Genomic DNA, 13,958 nt, shown 5'->3' on the forward strand with positions numbered 1-13,958 from the left:
ATGGTGACACTGTCCCCTTCCCGGGCCCTGCAGGTGACCGGCTGGTCAAGGTGAACGGGGAGAGCATCATCGGGAAAACCTACTCCCAGGTGATCGCCCTGATCCAGAACAGGTGAGTGCCCTTCCCGGATGGGAGGTGACAGCATGGGGACACGTCACAGCAGGCTCTGTCCCTCTGGGATGTCACTGGGATGTCACTCTGTCCCTCTGGGATCCCTCTGTCACTGGGGTGGCCCTGAGGCGCTTGGGTGACCAGGGACAGGCAGCAAGGTGCTGTCACCGTTGTGTGGGGACAGGGACCTTCATCTCGTGGGGGATCCAGCCAGGTGTGAGCTTGGGGACAGGTGGGGACTGACCCTTCTGTCCCCTGTCCCGCAGTGACGATGTGCTGGAGCTCTCCATCATGCCCAAGGACGAGGACATCCTCCAGCTGGTGAGTTTGCTGGGCAGGTGCCTTGGGGACACTTGGGGACACTTGGGGACAGGGCTCCACCGGCATCCCTGGAGGAGCAATGGGTGCAGAACTGGGAGTACTAGGGCAGGAACAGGGTGGGTGGGCCCCTGAGATTTTGGGGGAGTACCTGGCTCAGCTGGAGGATGAATTGTCCCAGGTTTTGGGGTCTGGCTTATCCTTGGACCCCTCCCAAGTGGCTGTGCCATGGCTGTGCCAGGATCTGGGGGTGACAGTGGCCCTGGCAGCGTGGCCTGAGGCTGGGGCTCCTCCTGATGCCCCTCCCATCCCAACGTGGATATTCGGTGGCTTTTGGGGTCCACCACTGCTTGTTCCCAGCCTGGGGGACCCCTTCCTGTGGGGCTGGGGGGGTTTTACAGGGGGGTCGCCATCTGTGCCTACTCCGGGCTCTGGGAACTGCCCGGCGCGGAGTCAGGGGCACGTGAAAAGTGAACTGGGCCAGCCGGGATGGCCGAGCCGGGGTCTTTTGGGAAGGAGGGGAGGGGACAGTGGAAGAGCTGCGGCTGCTGCCAGCGCTGCTCAGAGCCGGGGGGGCCCCGTGGGAAAGCGGGATGGGTGTGGGGGGGCTGCATCCAGCCCAGCTGACCCCACGGGAGGTTTGTTCAGGGGTTGGGGGATGCAGAGAGCATCCCTACGGTGGGAATGTGGATGATTGTGACCCTCTCCCCCCTCCCTTACCCCCCTGTACCCCCCTTCCCCAGGCCTATTCCCAGGACGCCTACCTGAAGGGCAACGAGCCGTACTCCGGGGGGGCTCAGAGCATCCCGGAGCCCCCTCCCATCTGCTACCCACGGAAAACGTACCCCTTCCAAGCTCGGGGTGCCGAGCCCGCCCCGGGCCAGCCGCCGGACCCCCGCGCCCCCCGCTCGGCCACCACCGGTCCCTCGTCCCCGCTCGGCGCCCGCAGCGACACCGGCGGCAGCCCCGCGCACCGTCCCGAGGAACTGCAGCCCGGGGGTCCCCCCCCGCGCCCCGCCGCCCCCCACGGGCACCCCGGCTCCTTCTCCCGCCCCGCCTGCCCCGCCAACGTCGCATCCTCCGTGCCCGACCGCTACGGGATGTCCCCCGCCACCGCCTCCTGCTACGGCGCCCCCAAGCACCTCCCGGAGCACCGGACTCACTGCGGCTTCAAGGAGGGTGTCGGGGGGCTCTCGGGAGCCGGGCGGCCGCCCCGGGACGTGTCGGGTGCCCAGCATGTGCCCGGTCGCCAGGAGTGCCAGCAGGCGCTGTCGCGCTGGTTCTGCAGCCAGGAGCCGCGGCGCAGCGCCTCGGAGGAGCGGCGGCACGCCATGCCCCGCTACCGCAGCGTGTCCCACGACCGCCTCGGGGGCTCCGGGGCCGCGGCCCCGCGGGGCTGGCCCCACAGCGCCTCGCACGACACGCTGCTGCAGCCCAGCCGCGAGGGCTGGGCCCCCCGCGCCCGCTCCGACCACTACCTGGGCAGGTACGGGCGCTCCATGGAGGCGCTGGAGCCCGGCGCGCTGCTCTCGTCGCACCTCGACCGCTCCGCGTGGCCGCCCGAGAGGCTCTGCCGGGCCGCTGTCGCTGTCACCGCCACCGCCGGGCAGCCCATCCCGCCCGCTGCTTCCTCCTCCTCCTCCTCCTCATCGCGGGAGCCGGTGCAGAAGCACCCGTCGCAGCCCAACCTGCAGAGCGTGGATGACTCGGGCTACATCGGCTACCGCAGCTACAGCCCGTCCTTCCAGCGGCGCACCGGGCTGCTGCACGCCCTGTCCTGCCGCGACCCGGCCTTCGGGGGGCTGCCCACCTTCAGCATCGCGCAGCGGTCGGCGGCCCCGCTCAGGGACAGCGTGGTCAGCCCTGCCGCCCTCGCCGCGGCCACGCCGGCGGCGCCCAGCGCGCCCCGGGAGCCGCGGCCGGAGGGCGGCCGCGTGTCCGAGCAGCCGGAGGAGCGCAGGGAGGAGGTGGTGCTGAGGCAGAAGCCGCCCACGGGCCGCAAGGTGCCCGCGCCGCTGCGGCAGATGAACTTTGTGTTCCCCGAGGGGGTGAAGGAGACGGACATTTGTGACCCCACCGGGGCCGCGGGCAGAGGGGACAGGCCGGGGAGCGAGCGGCCGGGCCGGCGAGTGGCTCCCTTGGCGGCCCCCGAGGACTCGCTGGCGTCCATCCCCTTCATCGGTGAGTGCCAGGGGGCTCGCTGGGCACCTCCGGGAAGGGATTTAGGTGGTCCCGTGCCAGGGAGGGCACGTTTGGGGCTCAGAAGTCCAGAGCATCCATCTGTGCCAGCGTGGAGAGGGGAAGGGCCAGCAGTGCCTTCAGTGCCTGGCAACCCACAGGGTCCTGCACCCCACAGTGCCCCACATCCCCCCAATATCCCACACCCCACAGTGCCCCACACCCCACAGTGTCCTGCACCCCACAGTGCCCCATACCCCCCCAATATCCCACACCCCACAGTGCCCCACACCCCACAGTGTCCTGCACCCCTCTGGATTTCCTGTCCCCAGGCAGGCCCGGGGTTGGTGATGGGGTGCCACAGTTCGGGTTTGAGCACCCTCACCCCTCCCTCTTGCCCTGCACCCCCTGCCCAGCTGCTGGTGCCCCTTACTGGTGTGAGCTGGAGCCCTGCACGCTCCTGCTCTGCTCTGAGGTGGGGATGGGGCTGTCCCTGTCCCTGTCCCTGTCCCTGTCCCTGTCCCTGTCCCTGTCTCACCTGGGATCTCCCTGCCCAGGACCCAGCTGGGTATGGGAAGCCACAGCTCTGCCCGGTTGCTGCTCCCAGGGAAGGAGCTGGGTGGGATGGGGCAGGAGGGGATGGAAGGGGGGGTCTCAGGGTTGCTGTGGGTGAGGGTCTGGGTGCCCCATCAGCTCCTGGGGGTGGCAGCGTGTCCCCAGCCCAACCCTGACACCAAACCCACCATGCTCAGAGGCGCTGGGGGGTCCCAGCAGGGATTTGCCCTGCCCCAAACCCCCCTCCAACACTGCCCACCCCCCTCACAGACGAACCCACCAGCCCCAGCATCGACCTGAAGGCCAAGCACGTCCCGGCCTCCTCGGTGGTGTCCAGCGCCATGAACTCGGCGCCCGCCGTGGCCACCAGCCCCGCGTCGCCCACCTTCGCCTTTGCCCTGTCCCGGCACTACTCCCAGGACTGCAGTAAGTGCTGGGGAGGGGGAAATGCCCTGGGAGTGTCAGAGGGGAGCAGCCCCCCGCCCCAGAGCCCTGCCCGGCGCCCCCGGGCTGAGCAGGGCGGGTTTGCCCCCTCCCCACCGCAGGCAGCATCAAGGCCGGCCGCCGGTCCTCCTACCTGCTGGCCATCACCACCGAGCGCTCCAAGTCCTGCGACGACGGTCTGAACGCATTTCGGGATGACGGGAAGATCCTAAGGTAGGGCTGGAGCCCCCTCCCGGTCCCACCGCCCCCCAGCTCCCACCCCTCTCCCGCTGACGGGGGCTGCTCTCCCCCCAGGAGGATGCCCAGCAGGGTCCCCAGCCTCCGCATGCTGAGGAGCTTCTTCACCGATGGGGTGAGTGCCGCGCTGGGGGCTGCCCTAAAAGACCGGGGAGGGTTCCCTGGTGGAGCAGGGGGTGCCGATGGCCTCGCCCCAACCCCTCCCTCCGGCCCCTCGCAGTCTCTGGACAGCCTGGGCACGTCCGAAGACGCCCGTTCCAAAAGACACTCAACCTCCGACCTCTCGGACGTGCCGTTCAGCGCCGTGAGGAAGGAGGGCTGGCTCCACTGCAAGCAGATCCTCACCAAAAAGGGGAAGGTAGGCGGGGGCTGCCCCCAGCCCGGAGCCCCGCGGCCGCGCGGGGGGGCCGCTCCCTGAGGCCGGCGCTCCATCCCTTCTCCCCGCAGAAGGTCGGTGGAGGCATCCGGCAGTGGAAGCGCGTCTTCGCCGTGCTGCGCACCCACTCGCTGTACCTGTGCAAGGACAGGCGGGAGGCGGTGACCTGCGCCCCGGCCCCAGGTGAGGAGGAGCCGCCGATCAGCATCCAAGCGTGCCTGGTGGACATCTCCTACAGCGAGACCAAGAGGAAGCACGTCTTCCGCCTGACGACCGCTGACTTCTGTGAATATCTCTTTCAGGCAGAGGATCGGGAAGACATGCTGGCCTGGATCAAAGTCATCAGGGAGAACAGCAAGGCTGAGGGCGAGGTGAGAGCCACATGGGGCTCCCGGCTGCCTCTGGCTCTCCCGGCACTAACCGCCTCGGCTCTCTCCGGCTCTTTGCCTTGTGCTGCTTCCCCAGGCCACGGCCAGGCCCGTGCCGTGCTCCCAGGGGTGCGTGGGGGCTTGTGGCTCCCAAGAAGAGCGTGACCCCACGGCCTCGGCCGGGGCAGGGCGCGCGGGATGCTCGGCAGAGGGGCCGTGGCTCTGCAGGCGGGGCTGGCGCCGGATCCGCTGCGCCGGTGTTCAGTTGTGCGGCGGCAGAGGAGCCTGTGTGGCTCTGCTGAGGTCTGGCGTGGCTGTGCCAGGGTGTGTCCTGGCTTTGGTGAGGTGCAACGTAGCTGTGCCATGGTGCGACGTGGCTGTGCCATGGTGTGACATGTCTCCACCACTGTGCGATGTGGCTGTGCCGTGGTTTGACATGTCCTTGCCAAGGTTTGACGTGGCTGTACCAGGGTGTGACTTGTCCCTGCCATGGTGTGACTTTTCTCTGCTGTGGTGCGATGTGGCTCTGCCATGGTGTGTCCTGTCCTTGCCATGGTGTGTCCTGTCCTTGCCATGGTGTGGCCTGTCCCTGCCGTGGTTTGACTTGTCCCTGCCATGGTGTGGCCTGTCCCTGCCATGGTTTGACTTGTCCCTGCCGTGGTGTGGCCTGTCCCTGCCTGGTTTGACATTGCTCTGTTCTGGAGAGACGCCAGGCACGGTGCCCGTGTGGTGCTGCCGAGGCTGAGCCCTCCCTGGGCAGCCGTGGCTGTGCGAGGTCACTCTGGTGTGAGATGGGCAGAGCCGCAGGATGGCTGTGCCAGCTCTGGCTGGCCACGTGGCTCGGTGGCTCGCTTTGGTGGCAGTGGTCACTCCGGGCTTGTGGCAGCTCCGGCCCTGGAGGGCGCGTTGAGCTTGGAGCGGTCTCTGGCTGTGGCACAGCCTTGTGATGGAGAGTGCGGGGGGCTCGGCGGGAACGGTGCTGCCGGGTCAGAACCAGATGGTGCTGCCGGGTCGGAACTGGATGGTGCTGCTGGGTCAGAACCAGATGGTGCTGCCATGGCTGGAACCGGACGGTGCTGCCAGGTCAGATCTGGATGGTGCTGCCAGATCAGAGTAGGACAGTGCTGCCGTGGTTGGAATTGGATGGTGCTGCCATGGTTGGAATTGGACAGTGCTACTGGGTTGGAACCGGACGGTGCTGCCGGGTCGGAAGTGGATGGTGCTGCTGGGTCAGAGTAGGACGGTGATGCCATGGCTGGAACCGGACGGTGCTGCCATGTCAGATCTGGATGGTGCTGCCAGATCAGAGTAGGACAGTGCTGCCGTGGTTGGAATTGGATGGTGCTGCCAGGTTGGAGCTGGACCATGGTGCTGTTCAGAACTGGACAGCGCTGCCGGGTTGGAATAGGATGGTGCTGCCGGGTTGGAACTGGACGGTGCTGCCAGGTTGGAACCGGACGGTGCTGCCGGGTTGGAATAGGACGGTGCTGCCGGCTTGGAGCCAGATGGTGCTCCAAGGTCGGAACCGGATGGTGCTGCCGATTTGGAGCTGGACAGTGCTGCTGGGTCGGAACCGGACGGTGCTGCTGGATTGGAACTGGATTGTGCTGCCAGGCTGGAACCGGACGGTGCTGTTGGGTCAGAACCGGTGCTCCAGGTTGGAACGTGCGGAGCTGTCTGGGCAAACCCCGGCGCTGCGGTGCTGTCGGGAGCATCCTGTGGGGATGGCTCCGTGTCTGTGGAGGCTTTGCCGTGCAGCGGCGCGGGTCGGTGGAGGTGTGCGTGCCATGGAAGGACACACCTGTGTCCGGCTCGGACCCTGCTCTGTGGCCTGGAGTGATGGACAGCAGTGGGGCTGTCCCGGGGCAGCGGGGACCTGGTGCTGCCCTTGCCCGGTGCCACCCGGCCCCGCGGAGCGTGGACTTGCCCGGGGGTGTCCCGTGGATGTGCTGCTCAAGCTCTCCCTTCCCCTCTTCTCTCTGCCTCCCCAGGACCCCGGTTTTGCCAGCCAAGCCCTTATCAGCAAGAAGTTAAACGACTACCGGAAAGTGAGGTACGGACCGGGGTGGTGGGCACCGAGACCCCTGGGGCGTTGGTCACCCTGGTGTGACGGTGACGGAGCAAAGCCGGCGGCTCCCTGGATGGGGCAGTGATGGAAGAGCCGCCCGCACCCGGCGTGGCCTGGGGTCAGCCAGAGTGGCACCTGGCACTTGTAACAAGGGTTGGAGCAGCCCGGTGCTCCCCAGGTCTCTGTAGGAAGCCTGGGGGTGATGCTGGCAATGTTTACCGGGAGGTTTTGTGCCGGGCTGGTGCCCCTGGCCGTGCCCCACCTGAGCCCTCCCCGCTCTCCCTGCAGCCCTGCGGGCACCAAGCCCGACTCGTCGCCCAAGGGCCCTCGCGGGCTGGGGATCCGAGCCGAGTTCCTGAAGCAGACGGGAACCAGCACGCCCCGGTCCCCCAGGCAGGACGCGGCCATCACAAAAGGTATGTGGGACACCCCAGGACAGCAAACCCGGGGTGCTTCGTGTCCCCCAGGGCTGCTGTGGTGCTTATCCCTGTAGGGCTGCTCTTCCCATTTAACCCAAGTGATCCTGTGGGTTTTTCTCCCCCCCCCACTCCAGATGAAAGCAGCACTCAAAAAGCCCCGTGGGGCATCAACATCATGAAGAAGAACAAGAAATCTGCCCCGCGCGCCTTTGGCGTGAGGCTGGAGGATTGTCAGCCTGCCCCGGACAACAAGGTACGGCCATGCCACCACCGCCAGCCCTCGGGGACTCTGCACAGGCCTGGCACCCCCTGAGCCTGTCCCTGTCCCTGCAGAACGTGCCCCTGATCGTGGAAGCGTGCTGCAAGGTGGTGGAGGACCGGGGCTTGGAGTACATGGGCATCTACCGCGTGCCCGGCAACAACGCGGTGGTGTCCAGCCTGCAGGAGCAGCTCAACAAGGGAGCCACCGAGATCAACCTGCAGGACGAGGTGAGGGCAGGGCAGGTGACTGTCCCCATGGCTGGCCCCATCCTGCTCCCCATGCCTGTCATGCCTCTGGAATGCTTTCCTGGTCTGTGTCATCGTCCCTGTCTCCATCATCATCCCTGTCCTTGTTATCATCCATGTTCCTGTCATCATCCTTGTCCCATCATCCCCGTCCTTGTTATCATCCATGTTCCTGTCATCATCCTGTCCCATCATCCCTGTCCCCATCAACATCCTTGTCCCCACCATCCCTGTCCTCATCATCCCTGTCCCCATCATCATCCCTGTCCTTGTTATCACTCATGTTCCTGTCATCATCCTGTCCCATCATCCCTGTCCCCATCATTCCCCTCCCCATCATCCCTCTCCCCATCATCCCTGTCCCCATCATTCCCCTCCCCATCATCCCTGTCCCCATCATTCCCATCCCCATTGTCCCTGTCCCATTGTCCCTGTCCCCATCATCCTTGTGCCCATTATCGTCCCTGTCCCATCGTCCCTGTCCCATTATCCCTGTCCCCATCATCCCTGTCCCACTGTCCCTGTCCCACCGTCCCTGTCCCACTGTCCCTGTCCCACTGTCCCTGTCCCCTCCAGCCCCGTTCCTGTCCCCTGGAGTGGCAGGGCCGCCTAGCGGTCGCTGCCAGCACTGGAGGTGACATCCTGGGGACACTTCTGTCCCCTTGCGTCTCGCCACGCCGCTGCGATGGCTCAGGACTTTCCCTGCCTGTCGCCGGGACTGTCCCTGGTTTGGGGACTTCGTCCCGCTGTCCCCTGGGTGTCCCTGGTTGTCCCTCTGAGCAGCGTCTTCTGTCCCCCGCAGCGGTGGCAGGACCTGAACGTCATCAGCAGCCTCCTGAAATCCTTCTTCCGAAAGCTGCCCGAGCCCCTGTTCACCGACGGTGAGTCCCTGTCCCCCGGGGCCACCAGAGCCCCAAACCCCATCCCCCCGTGTTGGGGACAGGCCCCCAGACCCAGTGACACGACCACCCATGGTGGGGGACCACGCAGACCCCCTGTCACCAAGGCCACTAGTCCTTGTCCCTCCTTGCCCTGCAGTGGGAGCAGCACTGAGACCCTTCCCCAGTATCTCCAGCGGGTTCACCCGGGGGCCCCTGACTCTGGGGGGGGTGGTGGCCTGTCCCCTCCACCCTGCAGTGACACCCTGATGTGCCACTTCCAGATAAATACAACGACTTCATCGAAGCCAACCGGATTGAAGATGCCAGCGAGAGGATGAGGACGCTGCGGAAGCTGGTAGGGACGTGGGACGGTGGCTGGGGTGGGGACACCGCCCTGGAGCCCCCCTTGGGTGGGGACAGTGAGCAAGAGGGGTGACACAACGCGTCCCACAGATCCGGGACCTGCCAGGCCACTACTACGAGACCCTCAAATTCCTGGTGGGTCACCTGAAGACCATCGCTGACCACTCGGAGAAGAACAAGGTACCGACCCCCCCCACCCTGGGAATCTCCTGCCCCACCTGGAGCCCCCCGGCCTGGGCTGGGCTGCAGCTCTGAGCCGGCTCTGGGCGCAGATGGAGCCCCGGAACCTGGCGCTGGTGTTCGGCCCCACGCTGGTGCGAACCTCCGAGGACAACATGACCGACATGGTGACGCACATGCCCGACCGCTACAAGATCGTGGAGACCCTCATCCAGCACGTGAGTGGCACCCCTGGGTGGGCGGGGGGGGACAGGATCTGCACCCCAGAAATGGGGACGGAGCTCCTGACCCCTCTCCCGTCTCCCCCACAGTCAGACTGGTTCTTCAGTGACAAGGAGGACAAGGGCGAGAAGGTGAGGCCTGTCGCCCGCTCAGGGGGTCTCGCTGTGGTTCAGGGGGGTGCAGACCCCCAGATGGGAGCTGGGGGGCTCTTGGCAGCGCCCTGATCCCTTTTTTCCCCCCCCGCAGACCCCCGTGGATGAGAAGGAGGCTCAGTCCGTGCCCAACATCGAGTACCTGCTGCCCAACATCGGCAGGACCGCGGCGCCCGGCGATGCCGCAGGTGAGGGGTGGCACCCGTGACATCGTCCCCTCCGCTCCTGGCACCCCGGAGTGCCCCTCCCGACTCTCTGTCCCCCCCCTGCCCACATCCGTGGGCACGGCCACGGCCAACCGGTGTGTGCTGGAGTGGGACATCCCAGCGCCCTCCTGTCCCAAGCTGGGAACACCCCCGGGGATGCCCGAGGAGCCCCCTGCCCGCCCTGTCCCGTCCCCCTTCTCCCCGGTGGCCACTCCTTGTCCCTCAGGGCAGCGCCCACCCCGCGGGACCCCCCCGCCCGTGCCCGCGCTGCCACACCTGGAGACCGGGAGCCTTTGACGTTGGACTGATCTCTTACGTTCTTTCCTTGAACTTCTCTGTGCTGTCCTCTTCCTCCTCCTCCTCCTCTTCCTCCTGCAGCGGATCTCCTCGAGAGCTAGAGCGGGTACAGTCTGATCCCGGGTGCATTGCTCACGCACTAACCCTCGGGGGGACCACGAGAGAGGGGGAGCGGGGGGCACCGCGGGAGGGGAGGGGACCCTGCCCTGCCTGGCACTGTCCCCAGGGTCCCCAACACCAGCAGGGGAGAGCCCCAAATCCTTCTCCCTCTGCTCGTCGTTGGCCAGTGCCTGTGGTGGCATCCCGCCGCAGGGATGGCTGTGGGTTGTCACAGAACCCGCAAATTCTGGGGTGTGGGGTTCCCAAAGCCCCGGGGAGGGTCAGCACCCCCTTTCTGCCTCCCCCTCTCTCGTTGTCAGCACTGCTAACCCCATCCCGGGCATGCGGGGCGGGAGAGGGGTCTGTGTCCTGTCCTTGTCCTTCACACAGCAGGGCCAGGGCTGCCTGTCCCCTGTGTGTCCTCTCTGTGTCCCCTCTGTGTCCCCTCTTTACCCCGTAACCCCCTGGCCTGTCGCAGCCCCCTCCGGCACAGCCGACCCCAGCCCCCGCTCCGAGGCTGGCTGTGGCACGGAGCCACCTCCCCGCCCTCCCTCCCGGCGACGCGGCAGTGGCAGCGCCCTGTCCCCTCCGTGTCCCGTGGCCGCGGGAGGGTTGGGGTCCCACCGCGGGGGTCCTGGCTGTGTGTCCCGGCTGTGTGTGCCTGCGTGTGTCCCCCTTGTCCCCACTCCTCACCCTGGGTGAGGCGAGCAATGCCAGGGACCCCCCCGCAATGACCACCGGAGCCCCCTCCTGGCACGTCCAGCTGCTGTGACAGCCCCGGCATGTCCCCGTCCTGGTTTGGGGGAACGGAGCAGCATCCCCAAAGAGACCCCAGACCCCTCCCCAGCACATTCCCCCCGCCGGGACCCCTCTAACCCCCCTCTCCCCTCTGCTTTCCAGGCTCGACCCGCAGCGGCTCCGCCAAACCGAAGGTGAGCGGGGTCCCGGGCTGGGGCTGGCAGGGCGGGCACGCGGGGCTGGGGACACTCAGCCTGTCCCTGTCGGTGTCGCCGCCACCCCTGACCCGCTGTCCCCTCGCTCGCAGGGCACGTGGCCGTCGCGCAAAGCGCCGCCGCACCGGGAGCTTCTCGCCATCCCCTTCGTCTCGGCCGCCGCCCGCAAGAGGAAGAAGAGGAGAGAGGCCGAAGGCGTTGGGAGCAGCACCGACGACGACGCGGAGCGCAGGGACAGCCCGGGCCGGCAGCGGGAGCAGGAGGGCCCCGCGGTGACACCGGGCAAAGCCCCCCGCGGCACCAGCACCGAGCCGGCGGCTTCGGGCCCGGCCGGGATGGAGCGGGAATGCTCCGCCGATCCCGCGGGCACCGGCTCCGAGCCGGCACCGGACGCCCGCTCCATCGTGTCCGGCTACTCCACGCTGTCCACCATGGACCGCAGCCTGTGCTCCGAGGTGCACTCGGTGGCCGGGAGCCGCGGGGAGGAGGCGGATGACGAGCGCAGCGAGCTCAGCCACATGGAGACGGACACGGAGAGCCGCGAGGGAGCCCGGCCGCGGCCGGGACAGGCCGGGGCGGGGACGGGCGACGAGGACAAGTCGCCCCTGGGCCGCCCCTCCTTCAACTCGCACCGCCTGATCCAGTGCGACACGCTGGCCCGCAGGAAGCTGGGGCGGCCGCGGCCGGCCGGGGACAGCGCGGGGGCGGCCAGCGGCGACGAGCAGAGCTGGGTGGCCCCCGGGCGAGCGTCGCTGCGGGAGCAGCTCCGGCAGCACCTGCGGGGCTCCGCCGATGACATGGGGGTCCGCCTGCGCCGGGCGCACTCCCCCGAGACCCGCCGCAAGAAGAGCAGCTGGCGCCGGCACACGGTGGTGGTGCCCGGCGGCCTCAAGGACCTCAACTTCAACGAGTGGAAGGACCCGCGGGGACTCGAGGGGACACCGGGACCCTGTCGCGACAAGGACTCGGGGCTCAGCAGCCTGGAGTCCACCAAAGCCCGGCCTGTGGCTTCAGCCCCGGCCCCGCCTGGCACTGCTGGCCCGGGCACGGCCACCAAGAGCCCGCCGGGTAGCCCCGGCCCCGCGGCGCCCCTGCGCTTCCCGCAGTGTCTGTGACCCCCCCGGGCGGTGTTTAATTTAAGGACTGTCCCTTGTCCCCGTATTTAATTGTGCTCTGGACGAGCTGCTGGTGTTATTTAACAGGTCCCGGTGGCCCCGCGCCGTGGGGGGACAAAGCCACCCCGTCCCCCACGCTTTGGGGACCAGTGGCGGTGCCACCGCACGGTGCCCCAGCCCCCAGGCAGTGCCAGGAGGGGCGTGGGGGCTCAGGGGAATGTCCCCAGGGGTGGCCCTGCTGTCCCCAGCCGCGGCGGAGCGAAGTGCGGGCACTTCCCTGGGCGCTGCGGCTGCTCCGGCTGGGACCTGGCCCGGGTTGGGGACCCTGGGGACACTGGGGACCCTGGGGACCCTGAGGACCCTGGGGACCCTGGGGACACTGGGGACACTGGGGACCCTGAGGACCCTGGGGACACTGGGGACACTGGGGACACTGGGGACACTGGGGACACTGGGGACCTCGGTGTCACACACCCTTGCTCTAGGGGACCCTGGGGACCCTGTCAGAGACCCCTACCCTTGGGGACATCAGGGTCAGAGACCCCTACCCTGGGGACCTCGGTGTCACAGACCCCTGTGCTGGGGGACCCTGGGGACATCAGGGACCCCGGTGATCCCGATGCCAGACCCCTGCCCTGGGGACCTTGGGGGTCCCATCTCAGAGACCCCTCGTGGGCTGGGGTCCCTTGGGGACTTCAGCACTGTCACCTTCACCTGGGGGGGCTCTGCAGAGCTGGGGGAGGCTGGCACTGAGGGGGGACACCCTGTGACAGGGGGGACACCGCCACCCTTTGCCCCCCGTGTGTGGCACGTCCTGGAGTGTCCCTGTCCCCTCCCATCGCTGTCCCCTTCCTGCCCCCCCAAGGCCAGAAGCACTTTAGGAAGGGAGTCTGGGGACCCCGGGCGTGGCCACGCGGGGACACAAGTGCCACCACCTCGGTGGCCTCGTGTCACACCCTGTCACCGTCTCTCCGTGTCCTTCTCATACGTTAATGCAAATATTTGCTGTAAAGTCGTTTGGTTTTTTTCCTTTTCTTTTCGGATTTTTTGTCGTTTTTTTTTTTTTTTTTTTTTTTTTTTTTTTTTTTTTGTTCCTTTCCCCCCTGTAAATATCGTCCCTGCCCCTGTAACATATCCCAAAGGATTTCTAAGGATTTTTTAAGAAGTTTTGCTCAGCGGGAAGGCCAGCCCCGAGCAGGGGACGTGCTGGACCAGTGGTGACTTTTTAAAACCCTCCTGCATGTCCCCCCCCAAAACCCCTTCCCACCCCAATTCCCGGCCCCATCGGGATCTGCAAAACTGCAAAAAAAAACCCCAAACCAACCCAAAAAATCCCCCTGCTTTGCCCCCCCAGCTCCAGTCTATGTATGGGAAATAAACTGGTTATTCAAGGTTTTGTTGGTATTAATTCCCTTTTTTTTTTTTTTTTTTGGTGGGTAGGAACCCCCAAATTCCTGGTGCTGGGAATTTTTATTCCTGGGTTTCTCCATGGGAGGATAAATCTCATTTTTCTCTGAGCCTGTGGGGAGGAAATAACAGAATTGGGGCTGCCCCATCCCCATCAAAATTCTCAATTTTCAATTTCTCAGATTTCTCAAATTCCTCAAATTCCTCAAATTCCTCAAATTTCTCAAATATCTCAAAATTCGGGGAGAGAGGGGATAAAAGTGAGAGAAAAACCGCCAGAAGAAGACAGAAAAGGAGGCAAAAAAAAAAAAAAAAAGAAGAAGGTAATTTTATTAAAGCCGGACACTCTGATAGAAAAGAAAAATTAGAAAGGGAAAAAGGAAAATGATAAAAAGCAACCCTTTTGTCACGGGAATTACAACGGTCACACACAACTACCCATGGCATCCACGGTGACACGGGGGACACAGCGGGGGGGGTGGCACAGGGTGGGGGGGTCCC

General features: G+C 66.0%; 1 protein-coding gene across 4 annotated transcripts in view; it reads left to right on the plus strand.

The window, feature by feature from the left end:
- Nucleotides 1-13,444, plus strand: part of ARHGAP23 (Rho GTPase activating protein 23) — a 37,174-nt gene extending 23,730 nt beyond the window's left edge. For 3 of the 4 annotated variants that reach the window (XM_053965213.1, XM_053965211.1, XM_053965214.1), the window contains exons 5-24: nt 34-112; nt 379-433; nt 1,174-2,611; nt 3,434-3,589; nt 3,709-3,820; nt 3,902-3,959; nt 4,065-4,202; nt 4,292-4,591; nt 6,580-6,641; nt 6,945-7,072; nt 7,210-7,328; nt 7,409-7,564; nt 8,385-8,463; nt 8,745-8,818; nt 8,917-9,006; nt 9,099-9,224; nt 9,318-9,359; nt 9,475-9,568; nt 10,883-10,914; nt 11,028-13,444. In XM_053965213.1, coding sequence (XP_053821188.1) covers nt 34-112; nt 379-433; nt 1,174-2,611; nt 3,434-3,589; nt 3,709-3,820; nt 3,902-3,959; nt 4,065-4,202; nt 4,292-4,591; nt 6,580-6,641; nt 6,945-7,072; nt 7,210-7,328; nt 7,409-7,564; nt 8,385-8,463; nt 8,745-8,818; nt 8,917-9,006; nt 9,099-9,224; nt 9,318-9,359; nt 9,475-9,568; nt 10,883-10,914; nt 11,028-12,050 — 4,361 coding nt within the window. In that variant the 3' untranslated portion in view covers nt 12,051-13,444. The remainder of the gene's footprint in view (nt 1-33; nt 113-378; nt 434-1,173; nt 2,612-3,433; nt 3,590-3,708; nt 3,821-3,901; nt 3,960-4,064; nt 4,203-4,291; nt 4,592-6,579; nt 6,642-6,944; nt 7,073-7,209; nt 7,329-7,408; nt 7,565-8,384; nt 8,464-8,744; nt 8,819-8,916; nt 9,007-9,098; nt 9,225-9,317; nt 9,360-9,474; nt 9,569-10,882; nt 10,915-11,027) is intronic. The other variant, XM_053965212.1, reaches the window with a different exon arrangement.
- The last annotated feature ends 514 nt before the right edge of the window (nt 13,445-13,958 follow it).

Source organism: Vidua chalybeata, chromosome 26 (genome assembly GCF_026979565.1).
Source record: "Vidua chalybeata isolate OUT-0048 chromosome 26, bVidCha1 merged haplotype, whole genome shotgun sequence".
Taxonomy (NCBI): domain Eukaryota; kingdom Metazoa; phylum Chordata; class Aves; order Passeriformes; family Viduidae; genus Vidua; species Vidua chalybeata.